Source organism: Prosopis cineraria, unplaced genomic scaffold, assembly GCF_029017545.1.
Source record: "Prosopis cineraria cultivar Desert tree isolate PC_DT_omini unplaced genomic scaffold, ASM2901754v1 PC12, whole genome shotgun sequence".
Taxonomy (NCBI): Eukaryota; Viridiplantae; Streptophyta; class Magnoliopsida; order Fabales; family Fabaceae; genus Prosopis; species Prosopis cineraria.
In genome coordinates this window covers 1,325,124-1,347,595 of record NW_026555343.1, presented here as the reverse complement: position 1 = coordinate 1,347,595, position 22,472 = coordinate 1,325,124, and the positions used below count along the sequence as shown (strand labels likewise).

General features: G+C 34.2%; 1 protein-coding gene and 1 pseudogene across 1 annotated transcript; one reads left to right on the top strand and one right to left on the bottom strand.

Annotated features, from left to right (window-relative positions):
• Positions 1–4,010: 4,010 nt before the first annotated feature.
• Positions 4,011–9,713, top strand: LOC129287671 (kinesin-like protein KIN-14C; annotated as a pseudogene).
• A 5,517-nt stretch (positions 9,714–15,230) lies between these two features.
• LOC129288573 (calcium-dependent protein kinase 13-like) lies at positions 15,231–21,915 on the bottom strand. The gene is made up of 7 exons (XM_054925215.1): positions 21,054–21,915; positions 19,203–19,346; positions 18,742–18,894; positions 17,547–17,662; positions 17,288–17,455; positions 16,178–16,408; positions 15,231–16,104 (listed from the first exon to the last, which is right to left on the bottom strand). The coding sequence occupies exons 1-7, from the start codon at positions 21,673–21,675 to the stop codon at positions 15,955–15,957; spliced, it is 1,584 nt and encodes a 527-aa protein (XP_054781190.1). The 5' UTR covers positions 21,676–21,915; the 3' UTR covers positions 15,231–15,954.
• Between the last annotated feature and the right edge of the window lie 557 nt (positions 21,916–22,472).

The following is a 22,472-nucleotide window of genomic DNA, read 5'->3' as shown; positions in this document are numbered from 1 at the left end:
AAGGTAGTATAACATTTATAAATCTCTCTTAAACGGTTCCTTAGCCTATCTAAGGTACCTTACTTAGTTACACTTCCTTAAGTGCAACTTCTATTCCTTATGATTAAAATACATGTAAACAAATCTCATTTCCATAAAAACATTGTTATTAAACAATTAGAAAATATATTTGCACTATAATCAAATTAGTACCTCATAACCCCTTATAAAGCACATTTAATCTTTTAAAACATGTAATGCATGATAGCTAGTAATATTTATTCAAAAACAGCTAAAACAGAGTAATAAAAAAAATATAAATTTTCCCTGTTACATCAACCCTTTGGTACCAAAAGGGTTCCTTTTGTACAAAATAAAACTTGGCTCGTTCCTTAACTTCCGACCAAATTCCACCAACAATCTCTACAACATATAAGTGATCCACATCACTTATCATGTCAAATAGCATTAATGAAGACTATAACTCATACCACACAACTTGGATCTATGAGCCATAATCCATCCCAATGGTCCATATATTTAACCAACCATTTACATAGTATCACTTAACCACCAAAACCATTTATTAGCCATCACTAGGCTAAATTTTCAATTTATATAATTTTTAATCAATTAAAAACCTTTACTTAGTTCCACCAACTTTCACCATTAGCCCTTATAATGAAAACCAAACCTTAATTTAAATCTTATTGGGCTCAAATAGCAAAATTATAACTAAATCAATAAGCTTAAACCATTGAAGAGCAAAAACCCAGTTTCTCAGAATTTATTTTGTGCCCAAAACACCTCTTTTCATCCAATTATCTACTCAAAACATTAGATCACTATATAAAAACTCAAAACATACTCGCTAGGATTCAAAGAAACAAAAGCTTACAAGAATAAAACCTTTGGGATCAAAATCCAAAAATCTCCTCTTCCAAAAATTGAAGAAAATCAAGAGAAAAGAAGAGGATTGAAGTAGGGAGTTTACCTATTGTGTAGCCGAGCTCGCAATAGTCGCAAAGACTCCTAGATCCAAGCCTAACTCCCTCCCTTTCTCTTCTCTTCTTCCTCTCTCCCTCTCGTGCATTTCCTTTCCTTTCCTTTCTCTGCGTTTCTGCGTCTGTTTTCTCCTTATAAAAGCTGATCTAAAACTTTAGGGAAAATTACAAGAAATGGCACAACATTTTTTATTATTGCACAAAAGCCCGGGTCAACTTTGGTAATTTTTTTCATAGTTAAAAATCAAATAAAACCAAACTTTTGCTTAGTAAAATTCAAACTCTGGGCCTCTATTAAATTATTCTAAATTTTAATTTAATTATAGATATTTTATTTTATTTTTTAAAATAAATTTGAGTCTTAAAATTTTAATTTAATTATAGATATTTTATTTTATTTTTTAAAATAAATTTGAGTCTTAAAATTTTTAGGATGTTACAAGAATGCTAAGGGCAAATGGGTCATTTTCTTTTCCATGTTATTTACAGCTAAGGATTGTGGGACTATATAACATCGTGAAAATTTAACCCTAATTAGCCAAATTAAATGAGGTTAATTAAGTAGATTAATATGGTATGTTATTATAGAGAGTTAGTGGATGTTTTAAAGTGTGGTTTTAGCCCTAAGATTGAGTCTAGAGTGAAGTCAAGCCACTCAGGCATCAAAAAGTGAGAAAAATAAAGGGACATGGCTCTGTGCCATGTGCCGTTGTTTGTACAAGATATGCCATGGTGTACAAGTCATCAAAGCACGAAGATCCCTTCTCTATACAACATGCTGTGAGTATGGTTGCGTTTATGCAAAAATAAGAATGCAAAATAGATTGAAAGAAAGAGAAGGAGAACAATGAAGGGTTTGGGATTTCCTCTGCTGGGGCTTGTAAAGTTGAAAAGTCCTAAGCTCTTTCCTTCTCTTCCTCTTGCATTTTCTTAAGTTTAAAAGTTAGTATTTATTTGAGAAAGATAATTTTTGATCCATGGAGACTATAAGTTCAAACCCATTGACTTAAATAGAATTAACAAGAGTTGTTTACAATATTTAAACCTAATATTTATGGCTTTACTCATTTTTTATGTGTGGGTGCCATTAATATCTAAAAATGCCATTAATGAAAGTTGTTAGAGGAGTTAAAGATGTCATTAATGATTGATTGAGTTAAATGGAGTCAATTTGAGTTAAATGAATTTAATAGACCTTGTGGGTATTCTTGTATATAAGGAGATTGACTTTTGAGAGTTGAAAATGTTGATAGAGATATTAAGAATTATCCTAAAAAGAGTATTGATGATTAATATTGTGACTAAATGTAAAATGATCACAACTTGGCACCATTCAAGCTGGGATTAGCTTTGAAAGTGTGTATTTGAGAGTAAATCTTTAACCTCTCAAAAGTTTGAGGTAATCGAGAAAAATTTTCTCATACTTTATTATGTTAATTAATTAGTTGAATTGTGAATTAATATTGTCCATCGTGAAATTGTTTATAATGCAAGTGTGGCATATGAAATTTGCATCTTTCTTGATGATGTTAGGAAGACTTGAAATGATATTTGTGTGATTGTTGTGTAATGAATGAAGCATTGAAATCAAGGATTTATATGATAATAAGGAGTTTAATGATGTGATAATTTAGATGATTACAATGAATGTGTATGGTGAGGAGTTCAATGATGTAAAGTGGAGTGGAGTATAATGATTTGTGTGATTATTGTGTTTATGTAATGATAATATATGATGTGACAATGTGATATTAAGCATGCCAGTATATTAAGTATTTTGCATGCTGAGTGAAATCACATTTATGCATCATATGATCATATGAGGTGGAAGTTTGCCTAAGAAAAGGAGCAGTGAGTTAAAAATTCACGTGATAGGGCTACCATTTGAGCTCAATGATTTCCTTGGATATGTTATACTTATTGTCCCACTTGTTCAATGATGGACTATTCCATTGTATAATAAAGGGCTTGAACCTACTCTAGTTTTTACTTGTTAGACGAGGAAGCTAGTTTGTGAAGAACGACTCCTTATAGTGTGAGATTTGGGAGAAATTGTGACCCACAAGTAAGTTAAGCAATATTGGTCAAGTAATTTCTTGTACATGAATGGATAGGATAGCCTTAGCATAAGGATGAGCCCATTATGAAAAAGCCCATGATTTCATGTCGGAGGCATAACAAAGATATAAAAGAGGTGTGATAATACATATACTATAATAAAAGGGCACATGATTATTTGTATTGTGATCTTTGTGATGAAATCATGTAACTAGCTTTGTATTAATGTGAAAATTGGCTATTGTATTGTCATTTCATGAATTTATATCTTTGATGATGAAAAATGCAAATACATGTTTTGAACATGTTGAATTTATATGAGTATAATAATAGATTTTCACTAGCATCTAAATTAATTGACATGCATTAGTATAAGTTAGATATATTTTGGTTATTGAATGATTGTATTTACTTCTCTCTTTTCAGTATTACAAAAGCTAGCTCATCTGATCAAGTTTGAGGGAAATAATTTGAGGCATAGGATATCCATCTTATATGTAGTCCTCATTCTTATTTTGAATATTATGTGTATAATTCGCATGATATTATCAACTGGGAGAGTACATGATTTTTGGTTTAGTTGCACTATGAGATTGTTAAATCAAATTGTGTATTTTGGGCCATAAGTTATGTATGTACTAAATTGTGAATTTAAATTAATTATAAATATCAATTCATATAGTTTTAAATTTAAAAAATTTAATTACAAAAATGATATTTAAATTCTGAATATAACATTTAGTTTACAATTTAAATTTTTATCTATAACTGTTTAAACTAATATTTTTAAATTATTTTATAAAAATTTTTCATTGAAAACTTAACTGAAATTAATTCGTGTTTTGAGACTTTATTATAAGGAAAGAACCCGCAAAAAGTTTAAAAAACATCAGAAAACGGGTCAACCCGTATTATATCGGAGCACCAAGGAGCGTTAGATGCATATTCAAAATTAACGCGCCTTTCTCCACAATCGTCTCCACGGCTACTTGCTCCGCCCTCTGCCATCGTTCTCCACTGTCGTCCTCTTCACAGCTCCTCCTAACCTTCTCTCTTACTTCTAATTTTTGAGTTCTAACGCACCGTATACCCTATAATACTTAGCGATTCAAGTCAAATCCAAATCGAAACCCTCAATTTCACTACTTCAGATCCATATCAGGCACGATTCAAGCCAGATATAGCTTTTAGAAACTAGAACAGACCTCCACGTAGTCCCTCTACTACAGTCCCCTTGGAAAAGCATCGGAGAGTTGGAGCAGAAAGGATGGCTCGGCAGGGAACCACACGCCAGGGCAAGCAGCCGTTTGCCTCAGTGAACAAAGGGCCAGAAGTCAATACAGGAAATGATGTTGTCAGTACCGAGGGCTCATAATGCAGCATTGTTGAGTTCACCAAAGAGGACATGGAGGCATTGTTAAATGAGAAGATCAAAAAGGGAAATTCCTATGATAATAAGGTCTCTTTTATGTTACACGATCTTAATCTAGATCATCTTTTTTCATTCTAATGATTTCAATTTTTCATACATTTTGGGTCCTTCATGAGTATTTCTTTATTATTTCACTTATTTTGCAGAAAAAAATGGACCAAATAGGGGATCTCATTAGGCGTCTTAAACTTTGTGTAAAATGGCTTCAAAAACTTGAAGAAAGCTACATCGGAGAAAAGGAAAAGCTTCAATTTACCCTTGAATCTACAGAGAAGAAGTGCAGTGATACTGGTAAGTTTCTCTTCTGAGTTAGTAATTTTCAATGACAAGTTGTCTAAAATTAAGGCAGTTGCCGGGGCAATTGAAAGCGTGGTTTAAAAAAAGATTATTTGCTCTTTCTCAGAGACTGAACTGAAAAATAAGATTGAGGAGATGAACAACTCAATATCAGATTTGAAGAAGACAATTTTTTCTTTAGAAGAGAGAATTTCGAAGGAAGAATCCTTGAAGTTGGTAAAGTTGCAGGCCATGTAGCATTCTGTTTGAATGCCCCTTGAAGTTTCATGTTTTCTGATAATTTCTTACTGTTTAACAATTAGGAAGCAATTGAACGTCATAGAGAAGAAAAGGAAGCCAGAACTGGTACTGAGAAGATGCAGGTTTCTCTTTTAACTGAGCTTGAGAAAGTTAAGCAAGAGAAATTAGAGGCTTTGCAAAAGGTGCTGTCAAATTCTAAATTACAATCTAGAAGGAAAATTTTATCAGTTGAACATTGAATCTTAAATCAACTTACACAAATATAAAAATATTGCCCTCTGGTATATTCTGCGCTAGACTTTAAGGTGATCATGTTACTATCACATTGGCATTCAGGCCGAATCGAATGAGCTTTTGTACAATTGTTCAAAAGAGTATAATACGAACCTGCAGCGCTACAATAGTCGACTCCAGTCAGATCTTCAATCAACGAATGAGTCACTTAAAGAACTGGAAAAGGAGAAAATAGCCATTGTTCAAAATCTTAGTGATGTGAGAGGTCACAATAAGACATTGCAGGATCAGCTGGCTTCTGTTAAGGTAAGTCATTTTATTTTGATATATGCTTTCGTATGCTGTCAAGCATTTTCTTTGTATAATGCTTTGTCATTTAAGCGTTCTCATTTTGAAATTTTCCATTTCTTGTTTAGAGTGTTTTAAGTCAAGTGATATGTGCTGTGAACATGTTGGAACTTACGCTGTTCATTGCCTTGGACATGGGACAACGGATATGCTGACTCATTCTTCATGCAACCTAAATGTTATTAGCATAAACCCCTATTGTCACTATAACTATCTTAATAGTTTCTTCATCTTGTGTTTTTTCCTCAGGCTTCACGTGAAGAGGCTACAAAACAAAGGGATGCAGCAGCAAAAGAGCTCAATTGTCTACGTGAAGAATTAAAACAAATCAGAGATGATCGTGATCGGCAACAAGCACAAATACAGGCTATAACCAGAGAAGTAGCATACTACAAAGAATATACTAGGAATTCATGTGCACGATTGGATAGCTTGACAAGTAAAATAAAAGATCTTGAGGTTTGTTTTGTCTTTCTCCTCATTGTATATTGTTGTTATAGTTTTTGTTCAATATATATATATATATTGTGAGACTCCTGTATTGGTTAGGTTTTTAACATAGGTTCTCTTTTACAGGACACATGTTCTTTTCAGAGAGACTAAATAAATAGACTACAGTATCAATTGACTGCTGAAAAAGAGAAATTGAAGGTAAGGAAATTAGTTTTTTTTTTTTCCTTTTTTAAAATTGCTAAAACAGTCGCTCAATTTTAGGAGAACTTCCCAGGAAATAAATGGGAAATTTATTTCATGCTTGTAATGTTCATTTTTTGCATGATGTGATAACTTGATTGACACTAACACTTATTTTCTTTCTATTAGATGGCTGACTTATCGGCTTTAGAAACAAGAACAAGTTTTGAAGAGCAAAAAATGATTATCTGTGAATTACGGGATCATCTGACTGATAAAAAATTCCAAATAATTGAAGGAGAGAAATTAAGGAAAAAGTTGCACAACACTATCCTTGTAATACTCCGTTACTCAGTAATGCAGAAAGTTCTTTTCTTTCTAAACTATAAATAATAATTGAGGAGCTCCCACCTATTTGTTATTAGGAGCTAAAAGGGAATATTCGTGTGTTTTGTCGAGTTCGACCTTTGCTACCAGAAGATGGTGTCAGAACAAATACGGTTGTTTCCTACCCTACATCAACAGAAGCTCTTGGCCGGGGCATTGAATTGGTCCAAAACGTTACAAGTGCATACGTTTATAAGCCTTTTCTTTTACTGTTTTCTCTTGCGAGTTTCATGAGTTTTATATGTTTTCTGAAATACGTCATGGGAAGTTAAGCATAATTCCTTCACCAGGACAAAAGTACCCTTTTATGTTTGATAAGGTCTTCAATCATGAGGCTTCTCAGCAAGATGTTTTCACTGAGATATCACAGTTGGTACAAAGTGCGCTTGATGGGTACAAGGTGATTTCAGTAATTTTAGATTGTCTATTGTTCATTATTTTCTATCTAGAACTTAATATATTAGAAAGCGTATAATGTATTAGAAAAATAAATTGTAAAATTAGGGATTGAAAAGTGCTCACTATTAGATGCAAAGATATGTGAAGACAAATGTATCTAGAAAGCTGCATTTTTAGTAGTTAATGCTAGGATGGAGTCAATGTCATGCGACTTTTGGGTTTTCAGACATTGTGTATATATTTCTTTGGTTGCTATTTCCTTTCAATTGAAGTCTTTATCTTAAATATTCTCTAGAATTTAGTTTCATTTGTTTTGAATAAAATTATACTTTTAATCTCATAGCCCCATTTTCTGAATAAGATCTGACCCGTCACTCCGACTCTGTCTTGGTGTTCTACTCGCATGGATTGCTCATTCAAAAGTTATATATATTTATATTCTTCGTGTTTGGCCTAAGAAACTTTTCCAAGCTGCGCATAAAGGGAAGGAATTGCGCCATTAGATGCTATTGCTTGCTTACCTTTTCGGAATTTCATTAGGCATTTCTTTATCAAAACTTTTTGACGCTGAACAGAAAGGGGAAGGATTTCGCCATTAGATGCTATTTCTTGCTTTCCTTTACATTGGGGCATTTCTTTATCTTGCATTTTATTATTATTACGTCTTTATGTACACCAGATGTGCTTTGACAGAGGTACTTTGGCTTGTCATGTCAGGTATGCATATTTGCTTATGGTCAGACAGGTTCAGGCAAAACATATACAATGATGGGTAGGCTTAATTCTCCAGGTCTGAAAGGATTGATCCCGTGTTCTCTGGAACAGATCTTCCAGACTAGTCAAGCCCTTAAGGACCAGGGTTGGACATGCAAAATGTAGGTTAAAATATTTTTATTTTGATTTTCATGGCGTTACACTTACATCCCTAAACTAGAATTCATAGTTTGCTAACCTTTCCCAGGCTTCAATACTAGAAATATATAATGAGGCAATTCGAGATTTGTTGTCCTCGAATCGGCCAAGTGGAGCTGATCTAACTCGAATGGAAAATGGTGTTCCTGCGAAGCAGTACACTATTAAACATGACGCAAATGGAAACACAGAAGTTTCTGACCTCACGGTCGTGGACGTTTGTAGTGTAAATGAGATTTCCTCTCTCCTACAACAGGCTACAAATTGCAGGTACTGGTTTAAAATGTAGGATGCCTAGATCCGCCAATTGCTTTCTATATTGCATAGTGAAGTTGTGTTTGGATAAACTTTCTGGATGATGACCTCAAGAGTTACGTGTTCTTTTCCACATGGAGTTTGGATGAAAATAATTATGTATTGTACTAGTCGAGATTGAACTATGAAGTTTCTTGATAGAAAAAGTTTCATTTTCAACAAATTAGTTAATTTGACTTAGTTAAACTTAACCTTTCATGTTTAATTTATTCTTGGTCTCTGTACTAATGAAACAAGATTCTCTCTGCTGTATTAGGTCGGTAGGAAGAACGCAGATGAATGAACAGTCATCAAGAAGCCATTTTGTTTTTACTTTGCATATAACTAGGGTTAATGAGGTATGTACTGTTGTGTATACTCTGTACATTGATTTAAACAATATTGTTCATAGAGTCTATTTGTTATTTAAATGCCGGATGCACCAATGTACTTTGCTATATAGAATACTGAACAACAAGTGCAAGACGTCTTGAACCTGATTGATCTAGCTGGAAGCAAAAGACTATTAAAGAGTGGGGCAACTGGGGACCGACTTAAGGAAACTCAGGTGTGTTGGTTTGCATGACATGAACTTCAGTTCATCACGAACAACACAATATTCATAAACAAATGAATTGGTAACGATATTTTTGGCCTTTTTCTAGGCTATCAACAAAAGTTTATCGTCTTTAAGTGACGTCATGTTTGCTTTGGCCGAGAAAGACGAGCATGTTCCTTTTAGGAATTCTAAATTGACTTATCTTCTCTAGGTATGTTTGACGATAATATTGCACATTATCTGTTCATATTGCTCATTGTTTAGATCTTTGTCTCAAGTCTACAACTTGGCATTCTCTCTCTCTTTGGGGCCTGAAACTCAGTATTCGTATGGAAGTTTAGTTGGTAGAGATTTAGTGACAGTAGGATGAGCTGATCTATATCATATCATGTCCCACAAGATGTCGCCTAAATTTCTTATTTCTTTTAGTGATGATGCTCTCGACCCTTGTAATGAACTTTGTCTGTTGTGTTCATGGCAGCCATGCCTTGGTGGAGATTCCAAAACGTTGATGTTTGTCAATGTCTCGCCTGATCCTTCTTCGGCAGGGGAGTCCCTTTGTTCTCTTCGTTTTGCTTCCAAAGTCATTGCGTGTGAAATTGGTATTCCAAGGCATCAGACATCCTCCAAGTCTTTCGATTCTCGGATGAGCGACGGGTGAAGCAATTATATCAGCACAAGGTGTTGTTTATGTTGTAAAGGGAAATTAACAAGTTTAACCTCAATTTGATAATTGAACTAATGGAGGAAGGGAGATCCAAGTATTCATTGCTGTGAAACCGTTAACCATGAACGCACATAATTTAAAAAATTGTTGTGATTGATTGGAAAGGCTTGGCTATAGCTTCTAATAATGATCTGTATCATTTAGCATTGATATTAGTCAACTCATCTCAGCAGCGTGTTACTTTTAATATATTTGTATTTGATGATTAAATCTCTCTCTCTTTCTAAGGGGTTTGAAAGATTGAAAGTGTTTGAATTTTAGTTAGATATAATTGATTATAAAAAAATTGATTAATATGATTGATTTGGAATATAAATGATTATATTATATGGTATATAATTGATTTATAAAATTAATTAATAAGATTATTTTAATTAAAATTGGAAAGCAAAATTTAAAAATAAAGTAAAATTATGGTTTTGTAAAAATATACTTGAACACCCATGTTACATGTTAAAATTAATTATGAATTCAAAACTGTATTTTTTAAAAATTATACAAATATCCTTCATACATGTCAAAATCAATTATAAAATCAAAATTATGATTTTCTTGAAAATATTCAAATACTCCCATACACGCCAATTAATTACGAACTCAAAATTCTGGTTATCTCATAAATTACTATTACTTTTTAATTCAGTTTTTCAATTTTATATTTCTAAAAATTTATCCAATACTCATACAAGTTATTTTACAAATCATATTTTTTAGTTCATAATTGATTTTGACATAATAAGAAAACTATGGTTTTGGATTTATAATTAATTTTAACATGCATAATGGGTATTTGAATATTTTTAAGACAATATAATTTTGGATTCATAATTAATTTTAACATGTAATATAGGTGTTTTTGTAATTTTTTTCCAAAACATGATTTTTGTACAATTAATTGATTTTAAAAGCAAATCCAAATAGAGGGGATTAGTCTTCCATTGTATGACAAACCAAAATTTGAACCTTCATTAAAAGAAATACTCACATTTAGTATTTATTCATGTATCTAATAATAATGCCTTTAATAGAGGAATACCTATAAGCAATAAAAAAAAGATGAGGTTAATATGAAGTTGAATATTAATTTTTTTATAAGATTATAAATTCAAATCTCATAATCTTATTAATAGGTCACACGTGTGCATACATTCTTTAAATTTAAAGACATGTTTTGCGTTAATATTTTCAATCAACTCACCTAAACTTTTTGTATAAAAAACAATTAAAATTTATTTTTACCCTTAAATTATATATTCAAGAGTATCTTGTATATTAAACTTAACTTTGATTCATTCCTACTCCTAAATGTTCAAGATCACATTATTTTTGTACTTGCCATTAAATTAAAGCAAACGATTGCTATCTTAAAAATGTAGGCCCTGTATATGATATACATGGCACCCTAATATTAATTTAAGGGGGGAAGGGAGAATCGCACTAAGGGCCCTTTAAAACACAGAAAATTATAGTATGGGCCTTTGATAATGCATTGCAGGCTTAAGAGCCCTTATCACAATTTTTGTTGAGAGCAAAAGTATCATTTTGCACTCATGTGATTTTAAAACATAAAAGGTGCACGAAACCCTTATCCACGAAGTAACAGTCATTTCTCCCAAAAAATTATACACTATGTTCTTATTAGGATTCCAATATTTTCATGTACTTTCTGCTCTATCCAAGGCTCTCACTAATCCCGCACCTAAATTCACAACTTGCCAGCCTCTTCTCTATCTCTTCTTTCTTCTTTCTTCAATCGACAATCACAATTTCTTCTTAGCATATCAAGTTTAGCAGTTGATTTTAGATTTATCACATCAGATACCTTCCTCATATATCCTCAACTCAATGATTCTGCCATTCTAAAGCTCTATTTCATATCGGACCTATTTTAGGTAATTTCTCTCTCCTTCACTCTTCTCATGTGTACTTTTGCCTTTGGGTTGTGATTGATTTGTTTGGCTCTAGTTTCTCATATCTTGTTTGCACTATTCCTTTACTTTGTTTGACTGGTAGCCATTGACATTCGAAAGGATTTTACCTGGGTTATTACCAAAAAAATTATTTGGTTAACACTGTATAGGAGCTTTTAGTATCTAAATGCCTTAGACCATGTTTCTCATTCTGTTTGGACTAAGCAATTGCAAGCAAATGGAACTAAAAAAGTCCTAGAATTTTAAATCTTTCTTAAGGAAAAGTAGTCGCAAATTTTTGTTGGGGCCTAGCTACCCCTTTTGTCTACTAAGTAAACTCAAAAGGCCCTAAATGAAGCCTCAGCATCCTTCTAGTTGTAAAATGCCAAACTTTTTGTCATTGAACATTTTTGCTTATTATTTGAAGTTAGAAATTTTGGACCTTTAGTTGTAAATCTAATAATATATAGTTGTGAATAAGTGAACTTAAAGTTATAAATTTCTAAAGTTGGCCAACAACTTGTCAACTTTAAATAAGAATTTCATTATCAATAGACATTTACTTGTTAATATCTAAAAATCATGTTGTGAAACTATAAACTTGTAGTTGTAAAATTCAAAAGTTATACTTGCTCTGATTGAAATGTTATTTTTGATTCTCCACAGTTACAAATTCTAGACTCTTATTTGTTAATCTATGAAACTATACTTGAGAAATTGTGAACTTGTAGTTGTAAAAAATGAAAGCTTTACTTGCTATTAATAAACCTTAGTTTTGAAAATGTGAAGTCGAAAATTTTGGAATTTTACTTGTGAAAGGATGAACGTGAAGTTGTAAATATTCAAAGTTTAAGTTGTAAAATTTTTAATTCTACCAATTCTTGAACTTGTCAACTCTGAACTTTTGGATTACTAATTTGTGCAGGTGCATAGCATAAAATGGCTCTAAACAAACCAAAAAAAGCCATTCCTAATTACAAGATGGCATGAGTTTAAAAGAGAATTCTTGGAGAGTAATAAAGAAAAATACAAAAATTAAGCTTCAACTGAAATGTGGAAAAAAATGAGCTAAGAGGAGAGGAAGCCTTATAGAATTAAGGCCATTGAATATAGAGAGAGGAGAATACAGAAAAAAAAAAATTGAATTCCTTTCAACACTCAATGTTCTCTAGCAAAGTTTAAAGAAATTGCAAACTTTATAAAAGAGAAGGAGCATTTAAAAGAGAAGGTTGAGATAGCTGGGTCTTTTAAATTGCTAGATGTCGAAGGTGTGAAAATCTTAAGAGAGTTATGCCAAGAGATAATGTGATCTTATGATCCTCTGACAAAGAAAATGACTATAAGAGGGAAAAGTACTAGTAAGAATAGGAGACATTTAGCAAATTATGGGGCTACCTAATGGTAGAAGGGTGGATTTGAATGACAACAAGGACTTGAAAGCAAATCTAAACATTGATGGGTGGAAATACTTTGGACTCTAATGTATTAACCTGTCAATTATGAACATTGACTTGTGAATTAGTAAAATTTTACTTGTGTATTTGTGAACCTTTTCATGTATGTTACCTGCCTATTTCCTTTATAGAGGGGGCATTTCATATTAATATTACTCAAGGTAAAGCCATAATTATCTAAGGTGGAGTGCAAAAATGACATAATTTATCCATGTGTATTCAAGCAAGAGAATAAGTAAGCTATGTTGGTATAACATATTAATCTTTTTAAAAGAATAAACTTTGATCCATATTTCACTTTATTACACGATCTGTGCAGTGATGATTGTGGAGTTCATCTCATGACATGGCTTAAATTCTAAGACAGTATCATGAATGTTGACTACCCTTCATTTACCATGCCTAAATATACAGCCTAAGAGCTATCAGGCATTAGGTGTGATATTTTGTACTGGCTAGTAAAGCATCCCAATAATATCATGGGTGAATGCCTACTTGCACTTACAGGAACAAGCAAAGGAGAAGAAAATCATAGAAATATGGAATTAGGTTTTTTTAGTTGGATAATGTATATATTTTAAGATGCTTTTTTTTTTAAAATTTGGAATTGGTTTTTAGTTTGTAGTTGGAATTATGTATATATTTTAGTAAAAATGAAATGAAATTATTGTGTTTAAGTATTTGATGACGATGTCATTGCATACACAACAGAATGTCTATGGATGTACATATTTATGAATTGTCAACACAATGTTCACGTGTGTCCAGATGATCTCTAGGTTAATCAAAATATACAAATTACGCAAAGTATATACTACACAATATTCATAAGTGCACAGCACAATATTCATAAATTCTTAACACGATATCCATGTGTGTCCAGTTGATTTGTACATTAATTTAAAATGTATAAGTTACATAGGGTATGTACAACACAATGCCCATGGGTACAAAATGTGATGTTCATAGATTCTCAACACAATGTCCAAACGTGTCTAAATGATTTATAGGTTAATTAAAATGCACAAGTTAAGTAGATTATGTACTACTCAATGTCCATAGATGCGCAATATGATGTTCATGAATTCTTAATATAATGTTCATGCATATCTAGTTGATCTGTAAGTTAATTTAAAATGTACAAGTTACACAGACCATAATGGGCAGCAAACTTGAAAATCTGCACGAGATCCTTATATATTAGCAATATGTTTTCTTTCAATTTTCAAAAAACAAATGCATCATATCTGGATAATATACAACTAAATATCTAATATTAACAAGATAATGTTCATATTTTCACAACACATTATCCAATCTCTGACTATCAAAAGATTAGAAGCTGAAGCTCCAATAAATGTTATTGCACAATGAGATGTAAAAGCCATCCTCCTAATAATCTAATTCATTGAAAGCTATAATTAACTAATTTATAACAAAACATTTATAAATAACATCAAAAGATCCATATATTAATAATATAAGATCAGTTTATATGATACACATGAACATCGATCTCACCACCCGGCTGGGTAACGTCAAAGTGTGAAATCCTGGCGTTGAATGAAGGTTCTGTCACTCGATGTGATTGTGCACGAAGTTTAGGACACATTTGTGAAGGAAATTAAGCCCAAGGACAGGAGAATCATGGAATTAGTTAACACTTGCGAGTATTTCTCATTTTGATTTCTTTGTTTCTCTTGTTGGGTCTGTGCTCTTATTGGTGCTCTGTTTTGAAGTTTCTAGTTTCTGGGTGTGATTCTAATCATGATTTCCTGTTTCGATGGTTGATCTTGAAAAGGGTGCTGCCGGAGGTCCTGACGACGGGTACAATAGGTGGCCGCCATGGTTGAAGCCTTTGCTCACAGAGAGCTTCTTTGTTCGATGTAACTTGCATGTCAGTTCCCACAAGAGCGACCGCAATAATGTGTCGCTTGGATTGCGTTAACGGTGCTCTCTGATGTCTCTGCCTCGGCCTTCCACAAAGTCCATCACGCCAGTTTCAGAAAAATGTGAGAACGTCAGCTTGGATGATGAGTCGGCTACAGGCTTCAGAAACGGCGACTCAAGCTTGGTAACCTCTTTGTCGGACGAAAATGTGTACCTCAAGGTCTCGTACTTCGGATTGGGTGCTAGAGAAGACAAGAACGTGGTGAAAACATTGGGGCTGCGGCCTGTTAAACTGATCAAGACCCAAGCCTAGGTATCAAAGGCGCAAGCTAGCAAGGAGAAGAGACAAGAAGTGGGCTTCTATAAGATGAATGTTGATGGCTCTTTTTAATTTGGCTGTCTTTGTAATTAAAACGAATATATGTACCATATATCATTGGCTAACAAAGCTACCACTGTATGTACGCATAAAATCATAAATGCTGCTAAACATCTGCATAATGAGGATTACAAAAATGATCTATTGAATGCCTCCGATGAAATAGAGCTGCAAGAGTTTTGAACCTCAAAAGAAAAAAGGAAAAAGGGGGAAAAACAGAAAGAAAAGGAAAGAGGTGAAATAGAAAAACACAGTAGGAAGTAGGTAGAGAGAAGATAGATACAAGTGGACCGGCTCTACCTTTGCTAGTAGCTCTGAAAGATCAATCGTGAAAATCCAACACCACATGACACGCCATATATTGACAATTGGCAAGCAGGGTTGGTCCTGGTTACAAAGATGTATCTTACAGGCTCGTGATACAAATCGACACCAAATTTTGTCAAAGTACTCCCCAACATAAGCAGCTTTCGGGTGCCTTGGAGGAAACAACTACGTCCTAGCCAGGAGGGTGTTTGCCCAAATGCAAAACTACAAGACATTGGAATTTTTTCATACTCTGACTGGTTTTAAACAGTCTGATTTGACATCATGGGAGTGGTTAAAATGTGTGGAGGCATACATGTCATACCAATGGCTGGCTCCAAGGCACCGGTTTTACACAAGTAACGAAGTTGCTTAGTGCGACTCCCGTGTGACCAAGTAGAAAAGCCCCCATCTGTCAACGGATCCGAATGATCATCACAAAGGCAAGTCCGGAATGTAGAAGAAACACTACACTATTTTCAATGACAGATTGAAAACGGCCACTTAGATTACTATTCAGTCCCTAGGTTTAGAGAACCATCCTTCATCAATTTCAAGCTCAGGCTGTTGAATCTCCCTCGTGAGTAATGCCGAGATGCTTTTCTCCAATCTGTTCCAGTTTTCATCATGGCCAGAAATTCATCATAACTGATACGTCCATCCTGTGATTGAACAGGAATGTCAGGGCGGGATTGTATTAGAATGGTTAAAAAGGAAAAACTACCAAATTTCCACCTTGTCTATGTCTACTTCCTGGAAAATATCATTTGCTACATCTGTACAATCATTTTCGCCATCTTCCATCAAAGCATCCCTGAGCTCATCTGGTTCGATATAGCCATTCCCATTCTTGTCAAAATAGGAGAAGGCCTTGCGAAGATGCTCATCATTAGCCATCCGTTTCAAATGGAGGGAAACAGCAACAAATTCTCCGCAGTCCAGCCTTCCCTTCCCATTAGTATCTACCTGTTGTCAATCAACATTACTATAACAGGCTAAACAACAATGGTTTACCTCTTGCACATTCATACAATCATATCTTAGTATCCCTGAAACATTTAACTTGCCTTATGAAATGCAAAATCTACCATGTAAGAAACAACAACTAGCCAATATAGGGAAAGTAAACACTTCATATTAAAATTATAGTCTCGTCATCATATCTTCTCCCAGGCACTTGAGTCCTAAAATGTCCAAATTGTATCTTGTGAGTGAGATGTCATTTCTGCCAGAACAAAAGCTCTCCATTGGCATAAAATAATGCAATCAAAATAAACAGACCAAAGGTAAAGATATAGATTAAAGAAATGCAGAGATGAGGCGAGAAAACTAAGCTTTTTGCCCCCTTGCCAGTTGAGATAAGGGATTGAGGAAAATAAAACATCACAAATAATCTAAAAAATTATAGATTAATCCCCAAACAATTTAGTTTCTAAAAGGTGTTAGAAAACCCCATCAGTTTATGTAGCAAGACAACTATCAAGCATCAACAACACAGAAGAACTTTGTAGTCCAGCAATGGCTAATAATAAACTCAAATATGAAATTACATAAAAATGTTTGTCCCAGAGAGAATACAAAAGAAGGCCTCATTTAATAAATATATATCCCTGAACAATGAGTTCCCAGATCGATGTGATTTTTAGAAAATATCATGAACAAAATACTATATAATCATATATGGTATCCCATGCAGTTCGGCTCTCAGTTCCATGTTTAGCATAGTGTTAACAATTCTTAAAGTTCCTACTTCCTAAGTCAATAAGATGTCAAATTGATGTTACATGTGGAAACTTTATCATAATTCATGCAAGCATTGGTGTAAAAAGAGAAAGTTGACCATACAGCTTCAATAAGCATCTGAACTTCAGGCTCAGCAAGTTGGGATCCAACGTTGCAAAATCCAGCCTTTAGTTCTTCAATGGAAACAATGCCATCATTATCACTGTCCATCTTTTTGAACATTTCCTTGATGTCTTCAACTTCTTCAGTGGATAAGAAATCAGCAATGACCTGCTTAAGATATAGACGTTCAGATCCAACTTGCAGGGGATATTACATTAAAACCACAGGCTAAATATATCAGCAGATGCAGATAACTAACCCTTAGCGCTTTTCGTTTGAATCTGTTCATTATTGAAAACTGCTTCAACCTTGACTTCACAACATCTCCCAGAGGAACATTAGGAGCCTTCTTAGCATTTTGGAGCCAAGGATGCTCTGAAAACATGGAAAAGAAAAACACAACTAACATCATGCATTCTTTGGGAGCAACAGGCAAGGCTTGATATAGAACTTAACATAAAAGTAATTTGATTAAACATCATTTTTTAGAGTTTAAGAGACAGCCAACAGTTACAAATTTACATGCCAAGTACAAATCTTGTATCTCAGGGAACATCAATGCAAGAGTCAAGAGTCATCACATTGTGATTAATATGATTCTCCTAGTAACTGTTGAGCTAATTCTGATAGACCACAAAACAGTCGCTGGTGAAATGAAACCTGCAGAATATTATCTTTGATGTCATCGCATCACAGTTTTCAGGCTTCATGGACAAAGCTCCTAGTTTATTCCAGTTATATGAATTAGCTTAGCATCCTAGACTGTTCATGTCATACTATTGTAGGTCCAGAAACTTCTTTTCCGATGTGTCACAAATAATTTCTTATTCGAAAAACATCTCTAGTCATTCATCATGTCTCCTTCAAACATTAAATTTGACCCCCCCAAAAAAAAATACAGAAAAAAGTTTAAGCTTGTTAAGAATATGAAAAATATTAGCAAAAACATAATTTTTGGCCTCTGCACTTTGCTCATGTTTTGTTATAGGTCCCTAGATGTCAGTGTCCTGGGTCCTTACACTTTCATTTTCTAGTGTTCTAAGTCCCTCCCTTGGACCTAGAACAAAAGTTATGTTTTCCCAAAATATTAAATCATAGAAAATCCGCATGATTGAAATCCAAGCAAAGGAACCAAATATTTTAATGGTTAAAAAACACAAATGTTTCTCTAGGCTTGTACTGTCATTACTTGTACTGACCTTATCAATTCAATTATGATATAAACTTTTAAAAAACACACATGATTGACTAATGGACATAAATGGAAACTCTATTCCTAGATGAGAAAACTAAGGTAACTAAGCAGTAAACTTAAGGCAAAGCATCCATAGACATAGCAGTTTGTACCTCATAACTGCGCAGCAGCACAAAATGCAGCACAGTCTAAGTCCTACAGCTAAAATTTGGTGTTAATTTTAGATTAAGATATAATTAGCAAGAGAGATGAAACATACCAAGCACCTGCCTAGCAGTTAGTCGAAGCTTAGGGTCCGGTTCTAACATTTGCCTAACAAGACTTTTAGCACTCTCAGAAACACTGGGCCAAGGCTCCCGTTTAAAATCTATTAGCCCACGAAGAATGGCCTGCGCCACACCTTGTTCAGATTCTGCATTAGAATTAACTACAAGTTAAGGCAAATGGTTTAATTGGAATCTGAGGGAATAATGCAAGTACAGAAGCCAGAATCACCTGGTATAATATCTTATTTTTACATACAAATCATTTTGATTACAATATGCATTTCCATATAGTGCCACACAGTAGCAGTGTAGCACACAGATCCAGAGCCATACTAGAACTATGGCATAAGCATGCAAACATTGATACACAAGGCCCGGAATGAATGTCCGTACACAGAGAGAAGAGCATGAAGAAGGGTCAAGCAAATATTTTAGGGGTTTGGAAGGTAATTACCAGCCCAAAATGGGGGAACACCACACAATAAGATATAAAGAATTACTCCTGCGCTCCATATATCTATTTCTGGCCCATAGTTCCGCTTGAGCACCTCTGGAGCCATATAATATGGACTTCCAACAATTTCTGAGAACCTCTCACCTGATAATTCACATATACCAAAAAATAAGATTCTAGAATTTAGAAAAACAAATGCCAGATACCATAAGAAATGACCAAAAAATGGAAACATAATGTTTAACATGACCTAGTTCTTAGCTTACAGTTATGAAAGCAATATCTTAAAACACCACGCCACATTTGTGGTTAAAGGAATGAACAGTTGAATGCAGAATATGAAACAAAGATGCCATATGGTTTCTGACTCAGTGCTTTTCAATGTTATCTTCATGAGAAAACGAATAAAATGTCATCCCATTATTTGTAAATCTTTGGACAGACTGCATGCAAAAAAGACGGTAAGGTGATTACATTTCTGCTAGTGTTAAAATAGCCTCTTTTAGTCATTTGTAGCAGCATATTGCCATTGCAATTGTAACAAACCCTACTAGCATGGTAGTTATGCGACTACCAAGCATAAGGCATGCTTTTCTTTCACTGTCACATGTCAGCATAGACTTAGAACTAGCATGTAACCATGCTTCCTATTTTGTTTAGTAATAAAGTGTTTTATGGTATCATAAATTAGTGAGGTAACTGCCAAAAGAACATATAGTCCTTCTCTAATAAGGAGTGATTCCTGATAGCCAGCCCAACGCAAATAGATCAGTATAATTTGTGGCAGAATTCTCTTGAAAGTTTGAATTGGAAGAGTGCATGTGAGTTTAAGTGTTCAACCTAATTTCAATGTGCCTCACGTCAAAGATTGCGTTTGCAACTCAAAGTTTCAATTTTCTCCCTATCCCTAACTACCTCCTATAGTATACATAAGCAATATTTCTCATATAAGTGAAGCAGGACTTCATCTACTCTTCTTTCATAAATTTATCATTACTTCTTAGATGACACAAATTTAACTTCAAAACATTTTGCAACAAATTTTTCCAAATATCTTTTGCCAAAGAATGCATTCCTCCATAACAGATTTGAAGATGGACTATATTTGAGGTAACATTTTCTGCCACCTTTTCTTTAAACTGTATGAGTATAGATAACCTTGATATTCTTTCTATTTCCACCATGAATATCGTAATTTGAGCAAGTATGAAATAACATGTTTCATCAAGGTACATTGGCAACATTTCATCTCATTAAGGAATAATTTCTTGGATATATTAAGAAATTCTAACTTAGTACTATATAAGTGCAAGGGCTAGCACTAACTCTTTGAGGGAAACCACAATAATTGCTTGAAGATAACTCGTAACGAGATACGTTGGAGGATTATAAAGGTAGTCTTAGGAGAAGCATACAGCCCGTAGGGATATCAATGAAATGACATCTGAAAAGAGAAAAATATTGACTCCTAATCCGAATGCTACATAGAGGAGGTAAGCATCTCATAAAGTAGTAGCACCAACAGAGCAGTTCAAAGAATAAATGTATCATAGCACAACTGCACAACAATTGGATTACATGTCCAAAACAGTTCCAATTATTGACCGATCAAGTAAATGGCTCGATAATTAACATAGACCAAGCCATAGGTAATCATTCATTCCCAGTAACATAAGCATTTCGCATTCAACCGAATTCCAAGCGAATAGATATTTACAATTTAGACAATTATTAACATCTAGTAGTCTTATTTGCAATTAAATTTTCCCGCCTTTCTACAAATGAGATTGAGGTTTCCAAAGTCAAGAATAACCACATTTCAGGTCAGTATTCTTTTTTTTTTTTTTTTACCTGGTTTAAAGAAGATAGACAGCCCAAAATCAATGGCCTTCAAAGGCGAATTCTCTTTCTTATTAGCAAATAAGAAGTTCTCCGGTTTCAAGTCCCTATGAATAACCCCATGCTTGTGACAAAGTTGCACGACTTCGACAATCGTCCTCGTAACCGCGGCGGCAGCTCGCTCAGTATAATGGCCACGTGCCACTATCCGATCAAACAGCTCACCACCCTCGCACAACTCCATGACCAAATGCACAGCATTGTCGTCTTCAAAAGCCTCCTTCAAGCTCACAATGCTGGAACTCTTAGGCAAGTGCTTCATTATGGCCACTTCACGCCTCACATCATCAACATCCACTGCCGTCCTAAGCTTCCGCTTCGAAATGCTCTTGCAAGCCAGCAGCTCCCTAGTTCCCCGATCAATACACAGATAAGTTATCCCGAACTCCCCACGACCAAGCTCTCGATCCAACAAATACTTATTCTCTATATTCTCCTTCGGCACCCCGGTCAAGACAGTGATCGGAGCCTTCTTGCCGGCGTTGGAGTCCCGCTTACCGTGATCGTGGCCGGAGAAGTTCGATTTCACGTCTTCCCTAGCAACGGCAGCGGGAGATTTGCAACAATTGCCCATTCCCACCAGCAAGAGGTTGATCCCGTCACTGATCTTCAGGAACCTCCCTAGCTACCACCACCAGGTAAGGGTTTCACATGATAATGTGGAAATCCTCACCTCAAGCATAAGAGGCTTCCTAGCTTCGACTTCTCAGAAACAAAGTAAAAAAGAAGATACCGAGAGATTATGAGAGGAAGAGGAAGGCGGAGGAGCTACTGTGACAGCGAAATCATCTACAGCCTACAGCTAGGATGCAACGGCTGAGACGGATGCTTTTCAATCTGTGAGCTAGTCTTTTCGGTAAATAAAAAATTATTAGATTTTTTTTTTTTTCAGTTACAAAATGATGATGAATATCAGAATATGATGATAATAATTTTTGTTTTTTTTTTCAAAATTTAAGATATTTTTAAATTTTAATTTGTCGGCTAACGGAGGTGATTTTGCTGGGGAATGTGGGGTTTTCCCTTTCGGCCATGGAGTTTGCTGGGATTTAATTTAATTCTGTTTTTGGCTTTTTGCGGCAAACCCCATGAAAAGAAATGTTAATGTTAGGTATAATTCAATAAAAATAAAAAATTGAATGAGAATTATTTTCATGTTTTCATATTAAAATTAATTTGGTAACAATATGAAATAATAATAATTGAATGATTTATATTAAAATGAATAAGATCGAAATAAAATATAAGTATAATGATTAAGTAGTGATCATACACACACACACAATTATAGAATATAAAAAATATAAATACAAATTACTCATAAGACATGGCGTCCAAAATAATAAGCACCAAATAATGAAATATTTCTTT